General features: G+C 38.5%; 1 protein-coding gene across 3 annotated transcripts in view; it reads right to left on the bottom strand.

The window, feature by feature from the left end:
• Positions 1–18,470, bottom strand: part of MCC (MCC, WNT signaling pathway regulator) — a 174,788-nt gene that overhangs the window by 28,759 nt on the left and 127,559 nt on the right. For all 3 annotated transcript variants that reach the window (XM_026052852.1, XM_026052851.1, XM_026052853.1), the window contains 3 exons: positions 14,361–14,497; positions 10,931–11,094; positions 6,185–6,391 (listed from right to left, as the gene is read on the bottom strand). In XM_026052852.1, coding sequence (XP_025908637.1) covers positions 6,185–6,391; positions 10,931–11,094; positions 14,361–14,497 — 508 coding nt within the window. The remainder of the gene's footprint in view (positions 1–6,184; positions 6,392–10,930; positions 11,095–14,360; positions 14,498–18,470) is intronic.

The raw sequence follows: 18,470 nt of genomic DNA, 5'->3' as shown, positions 1-18,470 counted from the left end.
GTTGCAGAACACTGCACTGTTCTCATAACACATCAGATGCTTAGAGAACTTACATCAAATGAGCTCCAGGACCAGACCAGGGAAAAAAAGCCTTCAGGAGCCAAAACAAATTACTAACCATGCAGTTAGTGTTTACCTTGGAATTATTCTTAATAAACAAAGAAGAGATTGTCTACTTAACACCATGGTTATGCTATAAGGAAAGTCACAGAGCTCATTTTCCTTACAGAACTGCTGCCTCAGTATCAAATAAAGAGCATGAGAAGAAAAGGGGAGAGGAAAATATTCAAAGTGGCAAGTTTGAGAGTATTCTCTCAATGCTGGAATGTTTAACTTCATATAAAAGTTTTGGTGGGGATTTTGTTAGAAAATTGCAGAACAGAGTTGGGAAACTACCAAAAGTCCAATGAAATGAGAGCGGGGTTCAGACCACTTTATATTCCCTTAGAGCATGAAATGCAACTGGGATACCTATTTTATAGAACAAAGTGGGATCTTATGCTAAGTATATTGCATTTACACAAAGAATTGTTTAAACAAGCTGAAATTCTCATTCAGAAAATACCAGAATTAAAATTGCATTAAAGCTTTGGGCCTTCCTCGGTTCAACATGTGCACTATTGGTGCTTTGGAGATCCGTTTGGAGAAGTGCCAATCAGGATGTCACTGCACAAATTACACAGAGCCTTTCAGTGCAATACATTGAGCCTGGGGTTCAAGCTAGAACTCCTCCCTCTCCCCTGAGCAGCATCTTATGATCCCTCTGCTTCTGCTCTACAAAGAAGTAGTAGAAGCTGCTTCCGATTAAGATTTTATGAAAAAAGAGGGTCAAGTTGTCTGAAGACTTACAAATATTGTAATTAGTAAGTAGGTGCTAATCCTAAAAACAAAAATGGTTTACAAAACAAAGCATAACAATTATGCTTTACTAATAAAAGGTTGCAAGGAACAACAAGAACACAAAAGGGCTAATTACACTCACTTCCTCATTCACAGAGGGTGCTACACCTTAAACAAAGCAAAGCCCAACATTTGGTTACAAAAAGGAGGAGTACACAAAACTTCTAAACCAACTCCCCACTGCCTAAAGCAACCTACTGAAAAAAAGGATGTGGGCATTTGCCTTGGATCTTCAATTCAATTAAAATTCAATTCAAAAACTCAATTAAAACTTAACTGGGCAGATGAATGTAAAGAACATTCATAGCACGTATTTTCCAGAAATTCACAGCTGCTGCCTCCTTTGTTCATATGATATTCCTTTGTTTGGATACGATTTCTAACAGAAACACAGCTGCACCAAGGCAAGCCTTAAAAACAGAAGTGCTGCATTGCAAATCTAAAACTGAAATAAACTACGTATGTATATTGCTGCTTGCAGATGTGGTATACAAGTGTAGAGAGGATCTATATCGATGCATTAACACTGAGAAAACAGTGAGAAACACTGAGAAAACAAACAAAAAAACCCTGATTTTTGTTAAATTGAAATCACCTTTCGTACTAATTAACTTTAATCAAATTCCCCACGTATCTACTCTACAGTATACAAACATCAAATACAAATACAAGTATATATATACAAGTATATATATACAAATGCAAATACAAATACAAGTATTTGATGTTTAGCAACATGAACCATTTTTTTTCACTGAATTTCTGATTTTTTCATTGAACATTAAGAACTGGAGTCTAAGGAGAAAAAGGTCTAACTTACCGGGTGTCTTAAGAACTAAGCAAAAAGATAACCAGTGTAGAAGTAAGAGGGGCCTGACAAATTACAGTGGTGTTAGATAATACAAAGGACATCGTCAACACACACCATGGATGGTGTGTTATGAAAAACACTTCAGTAGAACACACTCAGGTTATCTGTAATTATGAATTTATGAAATACATTGATCCATTTTTCTCTTTACATCTGTGTACTCATCATCATCTTTACATCTGTGTACTCATCATCATATTTTACATCTGTGTACTCATAGCTTCTCTTCACACTCTTATAAAAGAAACTTACCACTACAAATTCCCTGTTTGGAAGGACAGAGAAAGGGAATAACACACAAACACACATGGGGCTATGGGAAAAGAGGCATGCTATATGGGCTTATGCATATAGGCTTATGCATATCAGAGAAAGCTATAATTCTCTGTATGATACAACTAAGTACTCTATAGCTTTTGCCACCTTTTAGACAACCCACCTGGGTCTGCTGACCCATGTGGAAAGATTTGGGAGCTGCAGCCTCATAAAAGGGGCAAAGCAAGGAAAATGAAGGACAGAACAGGACATCACACTGGAAGCAAAGAGTGGATTCCCTGAAAGCTTCAAACCCAGCTAAAATAATGTAGTCCAGGCTTGCCAAACACAAATGAGGGCAGAAAGCCTATCTCAGGTTTTCCATCTTTGAATTACAGATTAATCATTGAGCATTTGCATACAAGCTTGGAAACAGAAACAAAACTCCAGCTCATTAGCAGCTAAGCTGAGATATGGCTGTGTAAGCAAATACTACAGAGCTGAAGGAGAAGGGGAATGGAAATAGCCTTTGGCTGCTACCTCAGGTCTCAGGTACACGCTAAAAAATGTGACAGAAGACCTCAAGGCTTCAAACTGCTTCAGTTTACAATAATCTCTGCAGATTACATAACAAACATAGCAATGTGGAGTCATTCTTTCTGACCCCAACATGAAGGATCATGAAAGGCACAGAGTTAAACTGCTCATGCCAACTTTGTGAGGATCTATTGTGGGAGCAACGGATCTGATCCCAGATACAAAAAAATCATCACAGCTATCAGCTTTTGATTAACTGCACAAGTTGCTATTGGGACAAGTTGTTATTGATATGGTTTGTGCAGAGAAATTCAGATTTAACAGACTTGCAGAGACATTTTCATTTTAGACTAAGATCTTCGGAAAAACCCTGGAGAAGCCTGAACATTGTCTGTACCGACACTCCATTCGCCCACACACTGCTTGGGCTGCACTGAGGTATTACTAACCTGGTAACTTTCATGGACAGTAATTAAACAAACAAACAAATAAACATCTTTTACTTATGCAGTTCTACTGGAGTTTAGACACAACACCAGTGTTGCTCTACCAACTCCCCTTGTTTCAGAACACAAATACTTTTTCTGCTACAACTTAAGTATGCTGTTACATTTAACAATTGTAAATAATATTGCTCTGATTTCAATCTGATTAATCACATACACTGTCACAGAAGTTAGCCAGCATCTTACTCACATTAGTGGATTCAGAATTAGGCTCAGCCATGTGCACTGGTAAGCCGTTTCCTAAGGTATTGACCAGCCCAGACTTAAATAAAAAGTATTTTTAGTATTACAATATCATGAAGAGGTAAAATAAACTTCTCTGTTATGAAATTAGCAGCTACATTGCAGACTGCAAGTGCCTGCTTGCACTTTGCAGGTTATTGCATTGATAACCTCATTTACTAATGACCCGTGAGAAACAAAACTCCATATGTATGCTGTTACTTAGCTACTGTCTTAGAAAGCAACACATTCAGTTAACTGCACACATTAAATAAATCTAATTAAATTAAATCTCTAGCAAGGCTCAGAAAAGCCCTCCAAGAGCACTCTCTTTGATTACAGGCATTGGGCTGAAGTAACGCACTTATCGATCTGGTCGACTTCAGCTTATTCTCTTTACTGAATTTAATTTAAGAACAATGAAGAATTTTTAGTTGGATCTCTTTTTCCACTCTCCAGGGAAATAATCTGAAGTGACTCTGAGTTCAGGTGGCATATAGAAATTATTAAACAGGTCAAAGGAAACATTTATTTTGTTGCAACTATGAACACAAAGCTCCATTTCAAATGCAAATATGGTTTGCACCAAATCGAAAGTATTCTCTGGTGGGGAAAATAAACCAGTTGTTCTGCAAGTTAAAGATAATACTAAATATTGTATTTCAGTAAGTAATCTATAAATGAAACAGAAAAAAAGAAACCTGTCAGTGGTATCTCATTATAGTCTATTTTATACTCTTATGTTCTGTGCCAGTCCAACATTAGTCATTCACTCAGCAGCAGGTTATGGTAAGACACATCCTTCCATTCTATCAAAGAAGTTTTTGTAATTAAAAGAGTGAACAGACATTACATAACTGGCTTGTTTTATAGGAGAGGGAGCTTACACTCTTCACAGAGCAATTTAAGACCTGTCATCTCCAGGGTCACTGGTCTGAACAAAATCCAAGTCATTAAGGTCAGGCTGCTGCTCTTACTTGGCAACCCTTCCAGCCACTGACATGAAACAGGTTGATCTCAATTCTGCTTTTACCAGAACAGAGGTGCATCAGGAACACATGCAGCATCCCTGCTAGCAGCTCCAGACAGGCCCACAACTACCAGAGCAACATGATTAACACACTGTCTTTTCACTCCCTGCCTGCAGTAAGGAAACTGTATGCATATTTCATAACATAGCTAGCACTTGGGTGGCTCCACAAATGCCTCCCCTGGGAATTTCAGTGGCAATTCCATTGCAAACTCACCAAAGCATGCATCATTCACATATGTAGGACTAGATGCCATTCTTAATTACCTAACACAATCTTCCACTATCACTGCCAATGAGACAAAACAATAGTTTTGTAGGGATACAACCACCAGCTCTAGAAATACTGCAGCTGTATTATCTGGGGCAATTATAAGGAGTGTTTTTTGTTTTGTTTTGTTTGTTTTGCTTGAGATACAGTCCTAATGTAACAGTTTGACAGTTATCTTTACGTTAGAGCACTCTAAAATACTTTTAAATAGTTTAAGCTCCATTTTAAAAGTAGCTATTTATTGTTGTTTCCAAACTGCAATGTTCTGATTTAGAAACTCAACAGGCTAATTTCTAATCTAATGTAGTAACAGTACATTAGATGTATATGTACATTTAAGTACATTTAAGTACTTATATCCAAATTAGTCCCTAAGCTTGAACACCCACAATCCCCTGTTTTCATTTGATTCCTCTGGTACCCATAAGGAGAAAATAAATTTGTATTCAGATTTTTTTTTGTCAGGTTAAACATGACAATTTCATTTGATCCCTTCTCCAAATACATTGCCCATTTCTCTGAACATATTATACATCTTCTGTTGTCAATTCAAATTGAATAAAATTGATGGAAACATTAGAAAAGACAGAAGCGATCGTATTTACTATAGAGGCAGATCATAATTCTTCATTTCTTTTAGGGTTAAGGGACGCTATAGGACTCTGCTAAAATACTTTGTAGTTTGATATTAGAAGATTAATATGACAAACAGTACAACTTCACCCTAAAATGATATGGCTGCTAAAGAATAATGGTCTTCTAGAAACACAGACCTTACCCAGAAAGTTGCTCTGCTGTCATTAATGGTATCACTATCAAAATTTTTAAAAAGATATGGCTTTCTTGTTACACAAGCTGAGCACAAATTTGAAACTGCCAAACTTTAAAACAAGGAAGTATTTGATACATAGCTAAAACATTACAGATTTAACAGAGAGAGGGTTATCTAATTTAAAAGGTAATAGGGATAGAAGCTCACATTCTATTCAGTTCTCCTCTTTTCTACAACAATTTCCATTCTGTAACAATTTCAGACTCCATACAAAACACGAGGCATTAATCTGGCACCGAGCCAAAAAATGGAAACAGGGAAATAGGACATGAGTGAGCCCATTCATTGTTCAGTTCTGAGAAGTACTACAGGACAGGACTCCTGCTTATTTTCTTTCTCCTAATCCCAAATGCAATTCTCTTCAAAACCCAAGACATTTCTGGTCTAGAGGAGGGAAGAAAAAAATATGCTTCATAGGAAGATTCACTAAATGAACATCTGCTTTCTCTATTGACAAGTTAGATATACTTCCTTGGAGAAGAATATCAGGCTTTCTGTTAACACACAATCTTTGCCATAAGGTTGTCATACACCTTGGCTGTTCATCATACACCCTTTTTCAGCTATGTTCAGTTTTGTCCTAGCTCTGTAATTCCTACAGCTGGGATTTAAAATCAAAACCCCTAAAGCTAGTACACGAAGAGAGATGAAAGAGAAACTTCTTCTCGTGGCAAAATTACACGGATTCATGACATGCCTCAGTTTCCCCGGCAGAAGTCGTGTTTCTCCACGCAGTGTTGGAGCAGTTGGGAGGCCTTACCCTTCTGCGCAGCCTGTCCCTTTCTTCACGGATGGCGTTCATGGTGGCCTTGGTCCTATTCAGCTCTTCCTCTTTGCTGCACAGCATGGCTGTGAGGCTCTCGTTCTCTTCCCGCAGGCCAGCAAGCTCCTTCTCCCATCGAGATCTCTCCTCAGATAGATTTGGATACAGGTCCCGTCCCAGTACACCCTCGATTTCTTCTACTGTCTGCAAAAATACAGCCACCATAAAACAGAGTAAGGTGATTAAGTAGGACTTAAGTAGACAGCACAGGAATGTGTAAAGGGCAAATACAACATTATATGCATGTACTTCCATTTCCCAGCCCCACTACTTTGCTTCTTTTGCTCAAAACTACAGCCAGACTTTTTATTAAATTTTTTTTCATGCCATCTAACAAAAAAGCAGAGTGATCTTTTGTATACAGACCATCTTTCTTTCATAAAACATGACTAATGACAGTAAACCCAGCAACTTTTTCTCAAAGCACTTTAAAATAGTGACTTCTTGCCACAGGCAGCAATGTCATTTCCCTGCTGGGTAACAGACAGAAAGCAGCAGCCCAAGCCTGGCCTCTGGCTGTACGTACAGCACACGGGACCTTTCTTCATGCTGGTCCAACTACACAAAAAGGACAAAGATAAGAGTGGGAAAAGCAAAGGCGATGACTCCCTTCTTTTCTATGTCCCAGGGGACATAGTATTACCTAGAGGGGACATGGAAATAAAACAGAGAACAACGAACACTGGCTGGGCTAACATTGTCATGAATGTTGCAGCCTTTTTAGTGCCTAAAAAAATAGTTTAGGTTTCTCTGGGACTTGCTGTCTTCATTTCACTGCCCCTTCTCTTGCTCAGCACTGTGCCTTGTAGGTGCCACCCAGCACAGATGAGTGTGAAGTAACTTCCACGGCGTGAAGCCGACCCCTTTCCTTGCCCCCCAAATCCACACATGCACCCATCCTGCCAGTACACGGACAGACACTCGCACACCTAAAGCTACAGTGAGGCTGGTCATTCCAACATGTCAAAACACAGAGTAACATGCTGTGCGTCAGGCAAGTACATGCAGCTCTTCTCTACTATGCAGTTAACGTATGTTGAACCTGTGCTAAATGGTGTAATTTATCTAAAGATCTTAACATGAAGCAAACCCCCCAACTGTTACTAATAAGCTTCTGAATCTTTCTTAAAGCAGCCCACCTTAAAACAAAAGTACAAAAGGCAGAAAATTAATGGACATATGATGGAATCAGCAAAAAGGAAAGTTTCACTTCACTGGATATTCCAAGAGTAAGTTATAGCTAGAGCCTATACTTTAAAATTCATTATGTGATGTAAACAGTTCAATCGCAAGGCTTAAAATAATCTAATTAGAGTGTTTTTTTGTCTTCTTTTTCCAAAAAGACTTAACTTTTAATATATAGTAGAGATGATTACTTAAATTAGATTAGGTTCGTTAAAGAGTACTTTGGAGGAAATAAAAAGACCAACTAGAGAATAGCTGTAAATGCCAAATCAAGCCACTTTGAAAATAAAAGTCTGCTTTTCTCTGCAAAAAATCTTCCCAGTGCAGTAACCCAGACTGAAGTATCGATCAAGTTCTGCATTTTGTGCAGAACAGTCGTTATTTATTATGAATGAATTAATATTATTTATCAAATTTGAGGCATGGTAAGAGACCCATATTTGACGGACGTGAGCCTACAGGTCTCAAAAAATCATATACACAAGATAAGATAGGTTATTTCAACACAACATGAGGAAGAGGACAAGTTCTGAATGTGCACATGGACATCAATCTTGCAATGCAAAGAAAAGCTCTGTAGTGACAGGATGATTCTCTTGAAGGTGGGAACCTCTGATGCCAGTTTTATTTTTAAAACTGCTTCTTTTTTTGCTGTTTCCTCCTCTCCCTTCCCTGCTGTTCCGTGTCCTAATGCCAAGCTCTGCTGCTGCCTGCTTTTCCCCTATTCCTCATGAACGCACTGCAGCTATTTTTTCAGTCCTTCCTTCTCTAGGGTTCTGCTGCTCCTCACAGTGCTGTCAGGAATGACAAGGCTGGAGCAGTACTGAACAACGAAGACTCATGAGGAGACAGCAGCAGGGGTTCAAGGCTACAGAGTTTTAACAGAGCACAGAGGGGTGGCTGCTCTTTCTCCAGACCCCATTGCTGCTATTTGCCCACACAAACACAGACTTCAGACAGTGACAGCACCAGCACGGCTCTGACAGTCACACTAGTGGCTGCCTACAGAACTCAACAAAGCTGAGGGGACTTTTTGCTCCTATGCTCCCAACACTTTGAATGTGATCCTTTTGCTGACTAAAATACTTCTACAGTTTCCTGGTTTTAGGACCAATAAGCTACATCCACCCTGGGAATAAAGCAAAAAGGATCCCATGTGGATTTTTCTTTTTTTTTAGGAACTTTTTCATATGACACATGTCAATGGCAGAATCTATTGCTTCCAGATATTATGGATAAGAAAAAAATAGGTGGATAAAAAGGTTAGATACTATCACAGAAAGAAACTTCATTCAAGCACAAAAGAAAGTACCTCTGGCTCAAGAACTTCCTGACCCCTGTCTTGCTGGAAGCATGTAAGGAAGAAGCAGAATATACTACATGTGTCCTGTTCAAAAGTCTTTCCATTGGCACCTGCCACCACACAGACAGACTTTGATGTGACCCAGCGCATCTTTCCTCATGTTCTAAATGGTTAGTGATAAAAAATTTATACAGCTCTTGTCATCTTTGGAGTTTGCTAGTGTTAAGTACCAGTTACTGGGTTTAACAGGTCCTCTTTAAATATTCTAAGCACTAACCAGTCAATTCCTGGTAAATATTCCTAAACAAAGGGAAGTTTTATATCTTTGCAGTTTATCAAGACACTCTGCTCATTATCTTTTTGTATTTGCATGACAGAAACACTTGAGCTAGCTACAGCCACTTGATTTGTACAAAAATCAGCAACAAATTTTCCAGAAGCTACATTAATAATGTACATGTACATGTTTTAATGTACATTTAAATGTACATTAAAAACAACAATAAAATCTAATCATCGAAGCAGAAGGATTCAAAATACCCAAAACACTATTCTGTTTGTTCAGCAATGAAGAAAATCATCAACATCAACGTTAAAAACAAAAGACATCAGAACATGTCAGATAACATATATGATTGCATGATTTTATGCATTTTAAAGAATTCAATTCTCACACCATCGAGGCAGGAAAGCAGAAACAACCTGCAGCAAAATAGGTGGAATTGCAGAGGAGGCCTGCATGTTTTTGCTACATTAAACACCTTGGTGACATACTTCTACAACTTGTAATCTGAGCACGTCAAAGAGCTTCCTTATCTTCTTGAAAGGTTAATATCCTTCATGTGCCATCACTTGTCCAATGCAAACAATCCCAGGCTCAACTGCATACACAGTGGGAAAGCCTCTCCTTTCCACAGTTCACAAATAGCTGTGCAGGGAAGGATCACACAAAGCAAAGGGCTCTATCTTGCATTGGGGTAAAGTTGCTGACAGCTACTTAAACTGATAAAACTTTGATTGGATTTACTTTGAATCAACAGAAGACAGTGGAGTTAAAACAAACAAAAAGCTTGAGAACTAAGCCTGCAGCAGCTACTTGGTAATTTTACTGAATCTACTGGCTGCAATAGTTCTCATGTCCTATCATTTAAAAGATTTTTGTAGATTATGCACAGACCAATCTCCATCTGTTTTCCAAGATTCACAATCTCTTTCTCTGTGAACACTGAGTACTAGGAAACTGTGATCCTAAAGCTTCAGAAAATGCAAGAAACTCAGGAGTCTCTCTGTCTTACATACATACATTCACCAATTTAACACCCAATGTTAAGTTTTTCAGAGGCCATTACATTTTTGGGCCTCATAAGGATCAGAGCTGACCTCTCCCTACAGCATTCCAAAGGACTGAGCAGTTCGGAATGGTCCCAGACCTCATCACTTTGACAGCAGTGTCGAAATACTTGCTCTTAGATAAACAAGTCACTGCTCCTTTCCCATCTGACACAAATAAAACTTGTTCACATGTTTTCTTTTCTTTACTAAGGCACTTTACTATTTCTCTCCTTTAACATTTTGAATTATGACCCTTTCATCACATGTTTTACCAGCCTTTCATTTTACCGTTCTGTTACATCCACAACAAAACAAAGACATACATGTATTGGCTGAATTACTTGTGTCTGTGGCTAGTTTATCTTGTTACAATTAATCCATCACTCCAGGCTTTGTTTTAAATACTAGCTTTAATATAAGAAAACAAAACCGCAATTTACTTGTAGCTCATAGCATTTTATCCTCAAACTTTAGAAAGTTACAGATTGTACATACTGAAGTTTCAGTTACCAGTCTCTGACTATCTGAGACCTTGAGCAAGGGACAACTCATTTACTGGATAACCTTCAGAAATGAAATTAACCGCTGAGTGCTCCAGTTTCTCTCATCTCTGAAGTGATGATGAGAAAAATATCTCTGTTTTGAGACCAAAAAATCTATTAATAGTTCCTCTTGTGCCCTGGAGAATTTAATGTGTTAACAGATATATGACTACCTATCCAACAGATACTATGAGCTTTTTTGCTTTTTTTTTTTTTTGCAAAGTACTTCGACATATTTGGATATAAAGCGAAATTTCTGTGGAATATCATTACAGCTTATGCAAGGAACTTGCTGCATTCAGTAATTAATATTATAAGTACCTTAATGGCTAGATCACAATGTTCACTGGCAGTGGTGAGTTGTTCAATATGTCTATCCACTTCTGCTACAGATAAACTGCAGCTGCTCTTCTTCCTCCCGCAGACAACATTTTCCAGCCCTGTCAGCACTCTTTGCAGTTCTGAATTCAAGTCACTGCAGTTATCTACAAAAGAGAAAAAACACATATTTAATGGGTACAGAGTGACTCAATCAACAAAATCTAACCTGGGAAGTAACTCTTGCAGAACTGCTAAATACTTTGTCTTTTAAAGTTATGTCATGTAAAGGCAATCTTAAGTTCACATTTGGCTACACATAGCAGTAATGCCTAACGCAGACACATGGTAGAACGCGCTTTTGTGCTCTCTCTCAAACACATTAGTTACTCTTTACCTCTGGGCTACTAATCAAGAGGACTTTTGCATTTAGTGCTCACTGCACAGCCCACCAGTGGTGCACCAAGTGACAGCAGTTCTTCTTTCTTAGTAAAATGAGGGGCAAGCACTTATTTCTGCACGAGTGCTCCAAGCATTTCACTACAGCAGAATTTCCAAATAGGGCCTTTAGAGCTACGGTTTTCAAAATGGTGAAAAGGAGCCTGGCCTGACTGGTGCTGGAAACTTCATAGAATCACAAAATCTTTAAGGTTGGAAGGGACCTCTAGAGGTCATCTAATCCAATCCCCCTGCTCACGCAGGGTCACCTAGAGCACGGGGCACAGGGCTGCGTCCAAGCGGGTTTTGAAGATCTCCAGAGAAGGAGATTCCACAACCTATCTTGGCAGTCTGTTCCAGGGCTCTGTCACCCTCACTGTCAAGATTTTTTTCCTTAAGTTCTAGTGGAACTTTTGATGCTTCAGTTTGTGGCCGTTTCCTCTAGTTGTCTTGCTGTCCACCACTGAAAAGAGGCCGCCCTCATCCTCCTCTCTCTCTCTCTGAAGGTATTTATAGACACTGATCAGATACCCCTCTCAGCCTTCACAAGCATGAGACAACGGATTCTTTGAGACTACCTTGAAAAAACTCAGTTCAAGAGAAGACTGGAAAAGGCAGGCAAGGAGGTGGCCACAAAGTAACTGTAAACTCAACATCACCAATCTATGTCCACAAGACAGTATTCATAAATATAAAACTACTGCTGACAAAATATATATATATACACACACATATATATGTTTATACATATATGTACATATATAGACACATACATACATATGTGCACGTATGTTTTTTATATATATATATATAGTCTAAAATGAAGACACAGTATTATGTAACCAGTGTGAATGGGCAACACGCACACAATACATTTCTCTTGAATGTAGCTCCTGACTAGCAGTCACAGAATTCACAGAATTCACAGAATATTTAAGGTTGGAAGGGACCTCTAGAGATCATCTAGCCCAACCTTCCTGCTCAAGCAGGCACACCTACAGCATGTGGCACAGGGTGGCATCCAGGCGGGTTTTGAAGACCTCCAGAGTAGGTCACCTGCCTGCTGTAATGCTAACATAAAAACATTTCTTGACAATAAAATTTGTGAGGGGTGTATACCTTAATCTTTTTATGATTAAAAACTCTCTGATTCCTTAATCTCTGTAACATCTTATATATGCACATTTTGCCCATTTTAACAAATAATCTTCACATAATACCACATATGCTAAGTTCCTAGGACTATAGGGCCTACATTATCATTTTTTCCTCCGAAAAATAAGGATTTACAATACTAGAGACATACATTTCTCAGAAAACCAGTACAACCCAATCATGAGCTTTGCAAGACCACAGAAAATTAATAGTTTTAGCTTGTAATGTTTTACTGCTTACAGAACAGCGTATCTAAATTCATTCACAGAATCACAACATATTATTACATTTCCCAATGCTCATTCCATTAGTGCAGAAAGCAAGACCATAGATACTGTTATTAGGTCACGATTATTTACCATCTATATATACAGAGATTTTATATTAATATATATGAATAAAACTAAAATCCACACAAGAATGTACTTTCAAAGGAATATTAAAAAAAGAAAAAAAGGAAAAAACACCCCAGAGACTATATGCAGAAGGCAAACACGGATAAATGAAAGAAGCCCAAGGGCTCACATTCTTTTTTATTTAATGTTGCTATATTCCATCTTATTTCCATGTTTCCCAGTTTTAGCAGAAACTTAAAATAACAGCATTATTGTTAATGCATGCAAACACTGCTTTGCTCCATCCCAGGAGGAACAAAATCAAAGCTTTGACCACAAAATAAATGCTGAGAAGTAAATTAGATTGAAATTATTTGCCAATATAAAAAACAAAACAAAACAAACAAATGCATAGAATCTATTCAACTATAAACTTAACATTAAACAATTATTTTTGAAAGCAAAAGTGTTCAGTTTTAAAGAATATATAAACTCTACCAAAATATGTTGACTATATATAAACAGTTGTTAAATATTTAAATTTTTTTTGAACTTCAAGGTTGGGATATCTAATTATTATATGATTAAAAATCTTGCTTTTTCAGTGCTTCTAGAAAGTAATGTCACCGAAATGCGACTGTACTATAGCAGGTCTTGAATCCATGAGCAAATACAGATCTGGGGATGGTGTCATTTATTTTATTTACTTACAACAGTAATATATTTTCTAAGTTTTTATATTATATGGAAGTTATTATGTGTAAGTTAGTATATTATGTATACTAAGTTATTTCTAAGTTATTAAGGCAGCAAATGCCATGCCCAAAGGTCAGCCTGTTCTCAGAACAATTCTTCCAGAAAGCGCTTTCTTGGGGGAAAAAATAGCAAAAATAATCACTATTGAAGTATACCACTCTAAATAAACAGAGACAAATAAATGGCCTATATTGAAGGACCACATGTTTTGCAACAGTTATTAAGGCAGCTGTTTCAGCAATTTCTTAAAATACTGCTTGTGTTCTGTCAGCCTAAAGAAGCTGGTAGTTTACCGTGCAGGCAGGTTACTTACAGAAAAAAAGGATGACAAACTCTTTGTTTTTAAATACAAATTTAAAAAATAAGAGAAATAATATTCTGAAGAGAATTGTGGAACTTGGTCACAGAGAGGATTACACCAGAGATCTGTTAACTGTTGCAACTGTATCCGTGCAGTTAAAAGATTATCATATTTTAGGTCTCAGGCTTATAATACAACCATGTGAATTTCTGTCTTACAATAACTTTTATGCATACTTCCAGAGTCTTCAAATGATCAGTAATTAGTGCCTGCATGGCACAGTCAACAGATGAAATTTCATAGAAAAGAAATGCCCTCTTAGTTCTCAACCACAACATATTTCTTATAGACAGTCTCCTTAAGACCATTCAAATCGATCGACATTTCAAAGAATAGGCTGTCTTGCTACTACTAAAAAGAAACATGTCTACAAAGAGCCATAACCCACCCACGTCTGCAGTGACCACAGTGGACTGGTTCTCCGGTACCGAAACTGAATTCTGATCCATGCTGCGCGAGTCGTCGTTGATCTCGTGCTGGCTTTGGCTGAGCTCTGACCGCAGCTCCGAATACTCATCTTCCTCCCTGGAAGAAAGCACAAAAGCAAAAATAAAATCCTTGGAAATACCCAACTTGGTGGCACTTAATTCAGATCTGTAATCACAGCAGCAGGATACAGTTCACAAGCAGGTAACAGGGCTCTGTCCATCCCATCGAGTGGGAATCACATCTATCACCAAAAAGCAATTTCCCCTGTACTATCCCCCTAACAACTGTTTGTGGCAGCTAGTGTCTGTCTGCCTTCAATTTCTTTATTCACAAGGTTTTTATTATTCCAGATGACCACACAACCAAATAGTAAGTGGACCCTGGGGCCTTTCTCAAACATGTGTAAGTGAGTATGTGCACAGGAGGGACACACGCTGCTTTGCAGGCACACCAGAAGGGCCACTCTCAATCTGCACAGGCAGCTTTGGCCCCGAGGCAGATTGGCAATAACCAGTTCAGGTCTGTCTCTCAGTTTGAGCCTGCTGCATGACAGTGTGTGGAGCAGGTGTGCACATGTATGCACCTACCCATGCATCTGCCATGCATCTGAATTCTCCCAGGGACAAGGAAGTTTTCATTTCCCTTCTCAAAATGAAGGGAGCATAGAGGGGAGTACGGCATCAAAGCGCTGCAGTGACTGGTAAACAAAAAGCCTCAATTACCTTGTTTCTGACTGTTATTTGTCAAGCTGGTTTTACTGAAATAATTTAGGCCACAGAGAATTTTAGCTAAAGCTAATGAGCTTAAAAAATTAGGGCTTTACTCTCCTGTCTCCACATGAAGAGTTCAAAGCACTGGGAAAAGAAGATAAGTAAATGAATAATTGCTTGCCTGAGAATATTTGTAAACATTTTTCATCCTTTGATCTATTTGCAGATTTGACTCAGAAAAATAAATTTTACCTCTACCTTGATTATTTTCACAGCAAGGTGTCCATGAGAAAAACAACAGTTTATACAGATACAGAGGCTCTCTGATAAGTGAGCAAACAGTCCTCATTCTGTTACACATCAAGTCAAGTGCAAAAGTTCATTTTGCTGCAGCTTCAGCAGAAAGGCGGATAAGAAGCAGCATCAGAATGGAGCTGTTGGGATTTGGAGGCAATGTGAGGATCTGCAACTGGGAGGGACATGTGTAATTTAATAAGTAATTTAAGTAAGGGATATTTACACAGCGATTAGTATTTCATGCAGAAATCTTGAGGATTTAGCCTAAGGTTTTACTGGATTTTCCAGGCAAATTACCAGACAGTCTGCCCCATACATATATGGAATACTGACTGAAGTCTCTCCTCAAAGTGACAGAGGTGACATGGGATCGGGACAATTCAGGGAAAAAAAAGGGAATTTCATCTTGCTTGCCAAGCTGAAATTGCAGTCTATTTAGGAACTACTATGCTCTTCTAACCTTTGCATTTGCTTCAGTGTCAAGGAAGCTAGACTTTATCAGAAACAGTTACTGGCTATTATTAAACAAAAATGCAGGTCAACTGGTTAAAATTAAGATTTAGATCAAAGCAAGGTGCTATGCAATACATGCTTAAGAAACTGTGAGAACTAAATCATGAATAGCAGGAATTAAAACAGAGTAACAAAGACACATAAGCATGAGTTAATGTTCTATGAATAAGTTAATTATTAACCACAACACAAGCCAACAATAATTAGCTTCAGACAAAAACAATTACTGCGTACTCAAAGAAAGAGTTGCATTTTTTTGGTCTGAAGGTAATTCATTTTTTCATTTATACGTCAGTCTTCTCTTCAATTAGTGCCACATTTTAAAATCTAAAATACCTCTGCAAACAGATGAGAGGCCACAGCGATCACAAAACAATGCCTCTTGCACACACACTATAATCCGTCTCACTACACTCCTTTCAGTTCTCATTGCGAAACTGTTCCAGTTGAAACTCAAGACAGCTTAGTCTAGCTGGCACTAATATTGTTCTCTCAATTTAGAGCACTCTCAGTATCTTGGGGCATTTGAAAAGTGTGCTCTGTGGCAGCACCTTCCTGTGGACTTGGCCCAGAACCATTCTTTGGATCAATGTGTGCTTCTAGGTCTCAAGAGCTGCCCAGTGAGATCAGGAATATCTGCAGACACTTGGGATACACACTGAGGTCTAAAGCACTGCATGATTTTGTACTTCAGGTGCGAGGCGTTTTTCAACAACCATTTTACTTTAAAAAGTACTTTTACAGCATTGTGAGACCTTAAGACAGAGAACACCACAGGTACATGTGCACTGCAACCCACAGATCAAGGGCCCCTGTGCACGCCCGCTCGACGTCTCCCTAAGGTAACCGTGCACAAAGAGTGAACCGCACGGTGGAGACTGTGTAGGAACCCCGCACGGCAGGCTGGGCACCGCATGCTGAAGGCAACGCTATCACACCCGCACCAAAAGGAATTTTTGAAAGGAATCCCAACAGCTTCAACCTTGCACATCCTCAGGAGCTACGATCACACCTCTAGGTCACTCTGCACATAGACCTGAGTGCCATGTGTCATTTGTTTGATGCTGTAGTTTGTTCACTCTCATGAATGCTAAGAAAAGAAAACCTACTTTCTCTTTTGTTTCAGATTAAGAGCCATAATTCAAGGCTAATGGTTTTGCAGCAATGGGTTACAAAATTTTCAACAACTGTTTCAAATAATCTTTAGCAGGCTTCAATAAGCAAGAGCGACCATGCCCTTCTGGTTTTGTTGCTTATTGTTTTTAGAGTTGCACAAATGTACCCGAGCAACAACTGCTTTAGAATATAAATCAATTTGATCTCTCTCCCTTTTTGCTGTTGCTGAACAGCAAGATGTTATCTAAGAAATCCTGTCAGTCATAGGCTAAAGTTATTTCTGCATAACTGGATTACGGATAACTTTTTACAGCCAATTAAAAAGAAAGAAAAGAAGTTGAGGTTGAATAAATTTATACCAATACCCTAAGTTTCCAAAGTCTGGAACATATAAAGACTGGAACAGTGAAACACAGTCACCCAACTACAATTTTCCATGATGAATCAGAACCAAGGTTTATAATTCCAGGTTGTTCAGTTTTATCCTCATTTCACTGGACCCGTTTTCATCATCCTTTCACCCTCAAGTGTGAGACAGTAAATTCTGCATGTGCGACTTTAAGACCTAAGCAGGTAAGCAAACTAGTCTGCTTACACTGTATGCGTATAGGAAACCTTTTAGCCCTAATCAGTAACAGTTGTATTTCAAAGGGTTTTATTTTATTTTTTTTTTCAAGTGAGGTTGAGTATCCAAACCAGCTGAAGGGACTAGAGCAATAGCAGGAAGATGAGACAATTGCAGATGAATGTTGGCTTGTTCCCATAACCACAGTGACCTCATTTTCGTTAGGGAATGCAGGAAGAACGTAGTACGAGAGCAGCAGCTAACTCCACATGGCCACACACATGGAACTTGTGCCCAAGAAATGCCTAGCAAATCTAGAACACTAACAAAAATATCTAAAATACTCCATCAGGTTATTGTTACTAGCAGCAGTTCCTCAGAGGTCCCTGGGAAGGGACCTGGACACAGGCATGTGACGCAAGCTCTATTTTACAGCTGGACTTACCGAACTATGCAGGCATGAGCCATTACACCACAAGCTGTGCAAATCCCCCTGACATCGCCTAATGTTCTTTTAAATAAAAATCTGAATGGAGAACATTAATTAGCTTATACACCCTGCCAAATTCCTCAAGTTGTTGCAATGGCGTATTCAAACGTAGATATTCTTGCTGCGTAAGTATTTTAGCTACCCCTAAATTGAGAGTTACCATTTTAAAGATACCACAGCTTCAAGTAGATAATAAAATTCTCTCTCTGTGTAACTCTGGCTTTTTTTAATTGTTTCCAGAATATTTTTGTTTAGTGGGAGGAATCATTAAGAATGTCATAAAGCAGCAGTACATCTGGCTGCATGTTAGCTTATTTTTACAACCTAAAAACTATACACAAAAATACTGAGCAGTCTTTGTGCCAGTGCTGGGGAGAG

Source organism: Nothoprocta perdicaria, unplaced genomic scaffold (genome assembly GCF_003342845.1).
Source record: "Nothoprocta perdicaria isolate Ctin4 unplaced genomic scaffold, notPer1 scaffold_92, whole genome shotgun sequence".
Lineage (NCBI taxonomy): Eukaryota > Metazoa > Chordata > Aves > Tinamiformes > Tinamidae > Nothoprocta > Nothoprocta perdicaria.
The sequence above is the reverse complement of the archived record's forward strand: the minus strand, read 5'-3'. Positions and strand labels throughout refer to the sequence as shown.